The 12516-nt window shown below is 40.2% G+C and overlaps 1 protein-coding gene across 1 annotated transcript in view; it reads right to left on the reverse strand.

Annotated features, from left to right (window-relative positions):
* Positions 1-12516, reverse strand: part of adgrd2 (adhesion G protein-coupled receptor D2) — a gene marked incomplete at both ends in the record, with an annotated part of 66569 nt that overhangs the window by 27106 nt on the left and 26947 nt on the right. Inside the window, 2 exons of the mRNA XM_079251734.1 lie at positions 535-668; positions 10211-10364. Coding sequence (XP_079107860.1) covers positions 535-668; positions 10211-10364 — 288 coding nt within the window. The remainder of the gene's footprint in view (positions 1-534; positions 669-10210; positions 10365-12516) is intronic.

A 12516-nucleotide genomic window follows, 5' to 3' on the forward strand; every position in this document is an offset into this window, starting at 1 on the left:
AGTCGCTTCTGCAGATTTAAAGCTCAGTGAGTCCTCACAGTTTGTCCATTCAGAGACACCGTAGTAAAAAGGTGCCATGTATCCACGGTAAGTAGACCTAAATGGCTCCTTTCAAAAGAATAAAGTTTAAATAAAAAAAAAAAAAAAAAAAAAAAATTCATTTATTTATTATAATTTTCTTTTTTATGTAGGTTTGTATGTGTATATGTTTGTATGTATATATGTGAATATGTGGGTATATATGTATGTATATGTATATATCTGCAAAGAAATGTTACCTTTGTGCTAATTAAAAAAAAAGTTACTTCAGTCAAGTGATTAGTTTAAAAAAAACACAGTTTTTAATATGTGAAAATCAACTGATTTGGTTTTAAGCTGCACACACACACACACACACACACACACACATCCTACTTTTCCTGAAATTTCTTGAACCACACATCAGTTGTTTTTATATTTACATACATCGCTTAACTGGAGGAACACGATGAAACAGACATAAGGAAAATACACAGTCACGGTTTTAATACATACCGCCAACACAAATATGACAGGTCCCACAAAGGCCCAGATTGTGTCAGTCTTCATGTTTAGCCAGCAGTGATTGTCCGCCTTGTACTTGTTCACTGATATCAGCAGTGTTACACCGACTATCAGGACCGGCAGTCCTGAAAAACATTTGCATGAAAGATGATGAAGGGCTGGATTGTTGCAATAACAAAATATGCATGTTTAAAGACATATTTCTGCAACTGTGACTGCGGCAGAGCCTGTTCACGCGAAATATTTAGTCTGCTCTTGTCGTCTTGCCTGTTTAGTCTGAGGCAGCCTTCAGAACATCTGCACAGAGAGACGAGAGTAACACCTGAAGATTGGCTGTTTGTGCAACTGGCTCACACTGTGTCCTTTGCTCATCATTCGACATAACACACATGCACAGATAGATTTGGGAACATGAACAGTAGCAGCTGCAGGATGTTTAAAAAAACCTTAAAACAACAAAGAGAAATCTGGGTTAAGGCTGCAAAGTAACACAAAATAACATAACATAATGTTTTCTTCAGACAAAGCGACAAGGCGGAGAATAATTAGGTTAAACTGACCATGATGCAAATAATCAACCATGAGGGGGGACAGTACATATTAAGAAAAAGAAAAAACCTTAAAACAGAAAATGTTCATACTATAGCAAATGAGTGCAATTGTATGAAGGAACTTTAAATAGTGTATTTTAAAGCAGTGACTCTTTACCACAGAGCCGCGGCTGTAACTGGCCCATGATGGGCCCATGATGGGCCAGCTCTAAGGCCATGATGGGCCTCGAGCGCCACCAAGAGGGCCAGGAAAAGCTTTCATTTAAGCAAGTAAGATCACAACAACACAGTCATTATCAACTGAGGACACAAACAATATTAGTTATACAAAAGACTCTCAGTTGTGGTACAGATTCCCACCACCTGGTGGCGGTAATGTGTCAATCACATGTTTAACAACATGAAGAAGACATTCAGATTACCTCTAACCTTTAGTGAAAGTTATTAAAAACATGAACACAAAAGTGGTTTCTAACCTCCTTAAAGACAAAGAATGTGCACAAATACAGTCTAATGAATTAAATATGGTTTATAAACAAAGATAACAAGGCAGAACAGAATATTTATTGTGTGGAGAGTTAGCAAACGCTATCCAGCACTGAAGCCTTGAACACTAAAGAGCCAACTCTTGTACGTAAGATGGCAGAATTTTTCACAAACAAACAAACAAACAAACAAACAAACAAACAAAGACTATGCTACAGAAACTGTTTGTCATGTCTGGCAATTTTTAAAACAGTTCATTTATAGGGGTGTGTATTGGGAAGAATTTGGCAATACGATATGTATCACAATACGGACCAACAATATGATATATTGCGATAAATCAGGATACTATAACCAAAACAAAATATTGCGATTGTTTAATTTAACGAGTAGTAGACACTGAACTTTGTCACATACTTGACATCACCTTACTGAATAAAAACAGAGGATCTACATCTCACTGAAATAAAAACAATGATGTTTAGCTACCTGATGGAAAAAGAAATGAAAATCTTTCCCATCATTAAAGATCGGCTGTTTGAATAAAGCGATACAGTGCTTTTGAATATCGTTACACAGTAATATTTTTATATATTAACATTTTCTTACACCCCCTGTTTATTTTTAAAATTGGAATAAATAATCTACATCTGGTTTAAGGTTAATTTGATATGAACTTTTAGTTTTTTATGTATTTATTTTATCACAATTTAATTTTATTGATCAAATTTCCATTTTTTTCAGTTTTTACAGTTTTTATTGGTTACTTTGGTGATTTTCTCACAACAGAATTAAGATTTTCATAAAACATTTGTTCAAACTCGACAACTTGCTCATTTAATCCTCATTTCATGGATTGAGTTATTAAAAAACAAGAGTTAAATTAGTTAAATTAGGGGTGGGGGTGGTCTTTCCATGTGGGAAAGGTGGTTATAGTTGCTGCTGCATGTTTATTCTTCGCAGGGCGGTGGGTTTCTCTCGTATCAATATGGTTTCTCTCTATATGAAAATACGGGAAAAACATGGGAAAATAAAAATACAGAACAACGTTAGAAAACAGGGAAAAATACGGTAGTTTCTCAGCCAAAACGGGATACTTGACAGCTATGATAGTAAGGTCATAGCTAATGAAAAGTGTGGACGAAAATATAGAATAAATATATTTTAAAAAAGTTAATTATTTGTGGTCTGGAACTGTTAGTTAAATTTAAATTTAATTTAAATAATGTTTTTTATTTTAGGTCTGCTCAGTTTTGGTCAGGGATGATTTCATTTTGTTTTCCACTGTTTTACATTTTTCATTTAATTTATCAAATATATTTGACTTTAAAAGTGTTTAGGAGTATTTTAGCTCATCTCTCAGGATCCACAGAATATTTAGTTCTAGGTCTACAGGATCATTAATGACATCTTTGAATGTCTTTGACATGAAACACTCGGACTTGAGAGAAGTCAGAAGATGTTTTTGGGAGCCAGACTGCAGAACATTTGTCAGTGCACGACTTCCTGGTACAGCGGTTATACTGATGCACACAGTAGACTTCTGCTAATAACTTTAGAACTTATATTTCATTTTATTTCATTTAACTTTTCAGATCCCTCTTTTTCTGGTGATTTTTACTGTTGACACTGGCGACCACCACAGCTTCAGTGTGTACATCTTAAAAATACTGTTGTCCTCGTATATGGTATGGTGCCTGAAGATGTGAATAAATGACTTGGTTAAATTACTTTTGTTAGTTTCATGTCCCAAATTGCTGGTAGATGAAATTTCATGTCTTCACTTTTTACTTTTAATATTACATATGATCGTCACAACTATCCCTGTGAAATAATGAAAGTCAGCTACAGAGGACATCATTTTAGCCGATTCGACTTGTAAAAGAAATATACTTGTAAGATTTTACAGTTTATTCGCCTGTGTATCAAGGTCCAGAGAGTTGCGCATTTGTAAGCTTGTTCCCCACAGTCCACAAAAGCAGAACAGATCCATGTGGTAAAGAACTGAAAAACATAATTATTATTAAAGCATTGAAGGATCAGGTGAAGGCATACTGACTATCAGAGCCATATCTCATTCCACATGCAGCAATCTCAGCTGATATTCATGTTTTTATCTTCTTAGTCTTCAAAATGTATTTTTTTACTCTACATAGTTCATGAAAATCTTGTGAATTTATCATTTTTTAAGTACAGTTAGATGCTTGAAAGAGGCCAAAATTTCAATAACTGAAGTGCTTTTAATACATTTTCTTTTCATGTTAGATTTCACTTCTTTGTGACGCTGCCAACCCTGAAATCCTCTAAATGTAAGAGATGGAAAGGTGAAAGGAACGGAAAGTCCATGTCAGAGGTCTGCAAAAGTGACAAAAAGAAGTGTTGTATGTGATGAAAAGCAAACGCTGCATTCAAGTGCAGACCGTTTTAATTCTACATCACAAACTGGAAGAAGGATTTAGAATAGCTTCTTAAGATGTGAATTAATCTTTGCGTTGGGCTCCAATGCTGCAGATTTTATGTAATAGCATTTTTATGCACGAACATAACTTCCTTTATTCTTTCCTGATTAAATAAGGAGTCAAAAGGTCGGGAGACTGTCGCACTTAACTCGCAACAAAAAAAAAAAAAAAAAAAGAAAAAAACTGAAGGCTTTTCACACATTTAAGCAGCAGAATAGAAAAAAAATCCATCAGAAAGACAGCAGGAAGAGAAGATTTTGTCGCATTAAATAATAAAGAAAATACTACATTGTTAAAATTATTTGCATTAAATGCTAAATATGCCATTATAGATGAAATAACATCATATAACATCCTATAAATATCATCATATAACTTTAAGGAAGATGCAGAAACTACTAAAACGGGGTTCAGAACCTTTAGTTTTCTTGGAAGAAATGGGATCGGAACAAATCCTGAATGATCGATGATCCCTTGAACTTTTGGTGAAAGAAAAACAAAAATGACCATATCCTGAGATGACAATGCCAAGATCCACGCGGCTGATTTTGTGAAAGAATGGTTCAGAGAACAGGGGACATAATTTTCATGCATGGACAGGCCACCACAAGGTTCAGGCCTGAACCACATTGAGAATCTCTGGGATTTGCTGCCGAGAACTCTGTGGTACTTTTTGCCACTTGTTCCCATTGGTTCAACATCAGAACAACATTTACAACCACATCTTCTAGCTACAGAAACATGTTCTACATGCATTATTTCTTGGCATGAACAGTTAGACGAATTTCTCTCGTCTGTCCACCCTCCGAAGCGGATTGAGAAAACTACTGCTCTCTGTACTTTTATCGTGATTTCATTATCCGCAACCGTCTCGTCTCGTCTTCATGCCACTTATCCGGGGTCGGGTCGTGGGGGCAGCAGCCTAAGCAGGGAAGTCCAGACTTCCCTCCCCCCAGCCACATTTGCCAACTCTGCAGGGAGGATCCCGAGGCGTTCCCTGGCCAGCCGAGAGATATAATCCCTCCAGCGTGTCCTGGGTCTTCCCCGGGGTCTCCTCCCAGAGGGACGTGCCTGGAACACCTCACCAGGGAGGCATCCAGGAGGCATCCTGACCAGATGCCCAAGCCACCTCAACTGGCTCCTCTCAATGTGGTAGAGCAGTGGTTCTACTCTGACCCCCTCCCAGATCACTGAGCTTCTCACCCTATCTTTAAGGGAGAGCCGAGCCACCCTGGGGAGGAAACTCATTTCAGCCACCGGTATGCGCAATGTCCAGCTTCCCGAGACCCTTAATTGAACCAAGCAGTAAAGACAGTTAAGACAATGGATGGATGGATGGATCGATGGATGGACAGATTGACGGATGGACTGTAAAAATCCTAAATAATCCTAAACTATTTTAGCTACCCGGAGAGGGCAATCCACCCTATTCCGGCTGAGGACCATGGTCTCAGATTTGGAGGTGCTGATTCCCATCCCTGCCGCTTCACACTCAGCAGTCAATCGCTCAAGTGAGAGCTGGAGATCACGACCTGATGAAATCAACAGGACCACGTCATCTGCAAAAAGCAGGGACCCAATCCTGAGGCCACCAAGCCCGATCCCCTCAACACCTCGGCTGCGCCTAGAAATTCTGTCCATATAAGTTATGAACAGAATCGGTGATAAAGGGCAGCCTTGGCGGAGTCCAACCCTCACCGGAAACATATCTGACTTACTACCGGCAATGCGGACCAAGCTCTGACACCTGTCGTACAGGGACCGGACAGCTCGTACAAGGGGGTCCGGTACCCCATACTCCCGGAGTACCCCCCACAGGAGCTTTTTGACCACCTCAACGACTTCAGCCCCAGAGATAGGAGAGTCCACCCTCGAGTCCTCCAGCTCTGCTTCCTCATTGGAAGACGTGTTGGTAAGATTGAGGAGGTCTTCGAAGTATTCCTTCCACTGACCCACAACATCACGAGTTGAGTTCAGCAGCACCCCATCTCCACTGTACACAGTGTTGATGGAGCACTGCTTCCCCCTCCTGAGCTGCCGGATGGTGGACCAGAATCGCACTGAAGCCCTCCCTCCAAGGACTCCAGAAAGGGTGGGTACTCTGAACTGCTGTTCGGGGCATAAGCACAGACAACAGTCAGGACCCGTCCCCGCCACCCGGAGGCGGAGGGAAACTACCCTTTCATCCACTGGGGTAAACCCCAACATGCAAGCACCAAGCTGGGGGCTGATGAGAATACCCACACCTGCTCAGCGCCTCTCACCATGAGCAACTCCAGAGTGGAAGAAAGTCCAGCCCGTCTCGAGGGTTCTGGTTCCAGAGCCCAAGCCATGCGTCGAGGTGAGTCCAACTATATCTAGCTCGAACAGCTCAACCTCGTGCACAAGCTCAGGCTCCTTCCCCACCGGAGAGGTGACGTTCCACGTCCCTAGAACCAGCTTCTGCAGCCGGGGATCGGACCGCCAGGGTCCCCACCCCTTGCTGCCGCCCAGCTCACATTGCACCCGACCCCTACGGCTCGTCCTGCTGATGGTGAGCCCACGGGAGGTGGGGCCCATGTAACCCTTTCGGGCTGAGCCTGACCGGGCCCCATGGGCGAAGGCCCGGCCACCAGATGCTTGCTCTCATACCCCACCTCCAGGCCTGGCTTGAGAGGGGGGTCCCGGTAACCCGCATCCGGGCAAGGGAACATTTATGCCCAGGTTTGTCGTCATCATAGGGGTCGATGAGCCGTGCTTGGTCTGGTCCCTCCCCTAGACACCTGTTTGCCATGGGTGACCCTACCAGGGGCATAAAGCCCCTGACAACATAGCTGCTAGGGTCGCAACCATCTTAACAATTACATGCACTTGGTAGTACGGCTTATCATAATGCTGTATTTCCTTGTTCAAGATGTTGTGTCAGCTGCTTTATGGTGACCCTGTGATGCATGTTGTTCAAAAACAGTTTCTGTCTTTGTGAGATGTTGTAGAAGTTGTTATGATTTGTTTCTTTTGTTTTTAGATTGACTTAAGTGTTGTTAAACAAAACCAAACAGGTGAAAAGTACTGTACATGTACTGACAGACAGACAGACAGACAGACAGACAGACAGACAGACAGACAGAAAGATAGATAGATAGATAGATAGATAGATAGATAGATAGATAGATAGATAGATAGATAGATAGATAGATAGATAGATAGATAGAGAGATAGATAGATAGATAGATAGATAGATAGATAGATAGATAGATAGATAGATAGATAGATCTGGTGATTGGAATGTTTAGAAATTCCAGCCTAAAAGCTGTGGATCTTTTCTGAGTGAATTTGTGGATTGTTTTTAGGTAAAAAAAAATAAAAAAAAAACTGGTGAAAGGTGTGAAGCTGATGAAATTAAACCTTGTGAAAACATTTGATTTACAATATTTCATTGTGTCTTGTTGCTTTTTATTTTCTTTATGGGTCGTATGTGTAGCTTTCTGTTTGTAGCTTCCCTCCTGGCTTTGCATCAACAGTTAGCAAAAACAGGTGGCAACATTTCTCAGACATTTGGAAGTTGAAATAGGTAAAAGTAGTTTTCACTCTCTTGACAAGTGAGGGTTGTGGGAACAGCAAAAGCCAGGTCTCATTGGAAGACGTGGAATGGGTGCTGTTATCAACACCTCCAACATATGACACAGGATTAAAACCTGTAAGATGGACCCTATTATTTTTTGTAGGACATGAATGAAACCCTGACCTATAAATAGTAAAGTGTATTTATGTCTAACGCAGGTCATTTATCGTAATTATGTTTTGGCATATATCTACAACTGCTGGGAACTGATAAAAATTTGGTACAAGCTGCTCAACACGAGGGATGGTTCTTCACACCCTCTTTGCAAACCAAGCAGCAACATCTGGTGGTGAAAAGGGAAGCCTATGCTAAAGTGCATAAAACTGCAGTTCCTCCTTCATCCACTAGGGGCTGCAAAACAGAGCAAATCCCCATAGACTCCCATGATAAAAAGAACAACTTCACAGCAGAAATAAACATGTTTACAGCAGAAATAAACATGTTTACAGCCTGGTATTAGAAAAAAAAACAAAAAAAACAAAACCTTTTTGTTTAATAGTTCTTACCTTCATGACAACCGTGGGGGGTGGCATTTTATCACAAGCAGTGATGTAAATTTCTCACATCACAATAAAAAATAAAAAGGTAAAGATTTCCACCAAATCTTTCTGTTTTCAGATGCTGCCACATCGGTCATGGTTTAGTGTTTTTGTGTCGTACATAGTTCTGGTTTCCTGTCTTATTTTGTAGTTTTTTTCCCCATATGTATTTAGTTTAACATTCCCTTCCTGCTAATTAGCTCACCTGGTGTTAGTCAATGCAATCCACCTGCATTTCGTTTTGTTTTCCATGCGTGTGTGTGTGTGTGTGTGTGCGTATATATATATATATATATATATATATATATATATATATATATATATATATATATATATATATATGTATATATATATATATATATATATACATATATATATATATATATATATATATATATATATATATATATATATATATATATATATATATATATGTATATATATATGCTACCTGGTTTCTGTTTTTATTTACTGGTTCATTGTGTTTGGTCGTTGGTTTGTAGTTCTTCTCCGTTTGTTTCCTCAGTTGTTTAAACAACTTTCTCAGCACTTCCTGCCTCTCAGTTCCGTTTGGTTCCACATCTCCATTACAACATCAGCATCATCATACTGTGTTAAAGCATTGTTCTTCAAGCTTATATTTATTTAATGTCTGCAGTTTGTACCTTCTCTTACACAGGTTTTTACTTTCCTTTTATTAATCAGTTTGGTTGTTCCATAATTTTACTCAACACTGTAACACACATGCTTCCTACAGTTTTTCTGAAACGCTGCATTTTTTTTCCAGCTTTCCTAGGAAACAATAACCCCTTTCTGAAAATAAATTATCTCTATCATTTGGAAGTAAATCATTTTGTTCTGAATATTATTTGGGTTGTTTTAAACTTCATCAAATGTGGAAATTTCAGAGCATTTAGTTTATTTATATGATTTCTATATTCTGCGTTATTTATGCATCTAATTTATCTTTTCTGCATTGTATGTACTGTTTGTACATTACTTTTGTATGTATTCCCCACACCTCTACACAATAACTCTTGTATGGTTAAAATGAATCTACATTAAGGCATATAGGCCTGTGATGGTCCTGCTCTGTGCCAACCTCCCTAAACATAACTAATGTGTGTTTTCCAACAGATATTGTAGTCTAAGATAATCTAATTTAATCTACTTCCATTACTACTGTCAGCTCAGCTAGGTTGTAATATTCAGATGTGAAAACTCAGCCAGAAGTTGCAGCTCTACATTCAGATTTTTCAAGTTATTCTGTCATCAAGTTATAATTCCACATGTCTGAAGTGTCACAATGTAAATTAATTCATATCTCTGAGTATAAGCAGCAATCTGGACGCGGGATGAATTAATGTCTAACATCTTGGAACAGTGGATGCAACGCTTTACCTGCAGGGATCTCAGATGTCTCAGTTGATCACTACAGTTGTCAAAACTAAAGGAAAAAAGCCTAAAATGTCAGAACTTGTATCTATGGTCTTTTTTTCCCCAAATCATTTAAAAGTCATACGCATTCAGATATGTTGGGTTAATGATTATTAAATCAATTCTTTTCCTATAGATGGTTAAAGCAGAGAAAATGTGCAGTCAGTCACTAGAAACCAGTAAAAATGAGTCATATTAACATTATCAATATTAAATTCTGCTGTTTTCATGACCAGTGATGCAAATTCTTTCAAACCAGGGTTGTATGATGAACTTGAATCTTTTCTGCAAGATGTTTTGGGAAGTGTTGTTTTTTTAAAATAATTTCTGATTTGGATTCTTTCTGATTTTGGTACAACTGTACAGTACGACGTACAGTATGAATTACAAACACCATGTTGTCATAGTTACACCATGTTCTGTCATTATGTAACACAGCAAATTCATGCTTACGTACTGACATGGTTGTGTGGTTTCATGAAATCCCAGCAAATGTTCCTACGGTCTGGGTTAGGTCAGATTAATTACAATAAATGTATCTTCATTAAAACAGACAAACTGAAACTTTACAAGAGTCTGAAGATGAGCGTTTACCCCAGCCGATGACATAGTAGAGCTTCATCCTACGATCCTCGCTGATGTTGACAGACACAACTTTACTCCACAGTAGAAGACCCTCCACCAGCATCCAAGAGAAGGAAGCCATGAAGAAGAGGTGAAGTAGAGCAGTCACCAGGAAACACGCAGCCTGCAGGATAAAAGGCAGGACTGAGGTGCACATGCTGAACGGAGGCTCACATATTCTTCATCGGGATTATACAAGCTTAAACAGTACAGAAGTAGGAGTACTGTTCCTTTAAAGTGACATTACTCAAGTTGAGTGAAAACATATTTGTTAGAAAGAAAATCAGGTACTGAATAACAGTTTGATTGTAACATCTGATTTATTGTTTACAAATGATGGAAGCAGACGGGCAAGTTATCAAAAGCATATTAAAATTCATCATTTGCAACAGCTGCTAGCTAACGGTGATCTGTAGAAAGCCAGCAGTCTTTAAATCAACCTTTACATGCACTGAAAGGGTTTATATTAGTGGTTCACCTCAGGATATATGAACCGTTATGACTGACATTAAATACAGTAAATGAGATTTACACTTTTCCTTCAGGCACGTGTCAGACAGACGCAGCTTAGTCCCAAATTTATCATTGGTGGAGCGGTAGAATCTACATCGTAAAAGGGACAGAACTGATGCTTAAACTTGGTCACAAAAGTCAAGAAAAGCTCCCCAGGAACGTTCTCATAACCCTGAGGCCTACAGCGATGTTATATTTTTGCCTTGTTAAATAAAACTCTGAAATCTCTGATCTTGGATTGTCCATCAGTGTCCAACAAAAACTGAGAGAATCACATCTGCACCATGACAGATGTGAAACAACAGCACTCCGTTTCCTGTAAGAAATGATCCAACAGTTCGATCACAGAACCCTGAAAGGTGATATCTCCCACACATGAACAGTTTGTGCACAAAGGCGTTCATTTAGAAATATATTGGTTTCAAAAATGATTGGTGTTCAAGCTGGTTGGGCAGGCGGTCCGGCTCGGATCACATGACACCTTCATAGCAGAAGCAGATTACCTGAAGCTGCTTCCACTGAGACTCTCTGTGTGGGTGAAACATGAAGCCTGGGGCGTTCATCGCCTTCACTTCCAGCTGTAGAGACACGTTCCTCAGGGTTGTATTCTGTCTGCTGGGTGTGATGAGTGTGTGCAGCCATGCTGCCTTGGTTTGTGTTGGTCAAGTGACTGCACGGCTATGTCTGGTTGTAACTACGTCTGGTTGGAGAAACAGGATGGAGACGGTTGTAACTACGTCTGGTTGGTGAAACAGGACGGAGACGGTTGTAACTACGTCTGGTTGGTGAAACAGGATGGAGACGGTTGTAACTACGTCTGGTTGGTGAAACAGGATGGAGACGGTTGTAACTACGTCTGGTTGGAGAAACAGGATGGAGACGGTTGTAACTACGTCTGGTTGGTGAAACAGGATGGAGACGGTTGTAACTACGTCTGGTTGGTGAAACAGGATGGAGACGGTTGTAACTACGTCTGGTTGGTGAAACAGGATGGAGACGGTTGTAACTACGTCTGGTTGGTGAAACAGGATGGAGACGGTTGTAACTACGTCTGGTTGGTGAAACAGGATGGAGACGGTTGTAACTACGTCTGGTTGGTGAAACAGGATGGAGACGGTTGCAACTACGTCTGGTTGGTGAAACAGGATGGAGACGGTTGTAACTACGTCTGGTTGGTGAAACAGGACGGAGACGGTTGTAACTACGTCTGGTTGGTGAAACAGGATGGAGACGGTTGTAACTACGTCTGTTTGGTTAAACAGGATGGAGACGGTTGTAGCTACGTCTGGTTGGAGAAACAGGATGGAGACGGTTGTAACTACGTCTGGTTGGTGAAACAGGACGGAGACGGTTGTAACTACGTCTGGTTGGTGAAACAGGATGGAGACGGTTGTAACTACGTCTGGTTGGTGAAACAGGATGGAGACGGTTGCAACTACGTCTGGTTGGTGAAACAGGATGGAGACGGTTGTAACTACGTCTGGTTGGAGAAACAGGATGGAGACGGTTGTAACTACGTCTGGTTGGTGAAACAGGATGGAGAGGGTTGTAACTACGTCTGGTTGGAGAAACAGGATGGAGACGGTTGTAACTACGTCTGGTTGGTGAAACAGGATGGAGAGGGTTGTAACTACGTCTGGTTGGAGAAACAGGATGGAGACGGTTGTAACTACGTCTGGTTGGTGAAACAGGATGGAGACGGTTGTAACTACGTCTGGTTGGTGAAACAGGATGGAGACGGTTGCAACTACGTCTGGTTGGAG

The sequence above is a fragment of the Telmatherina bonti genome (assembly GCF_933228915.1).
Source record: "Telmatherina bonti genome assembly, chromosome: 13".
NCBI lineage: Eukaryota > Metazoa > Chordata > Actinopteri > Atheriniformes > Telmatherinidae > Telmatherina > Telmatherina bonti.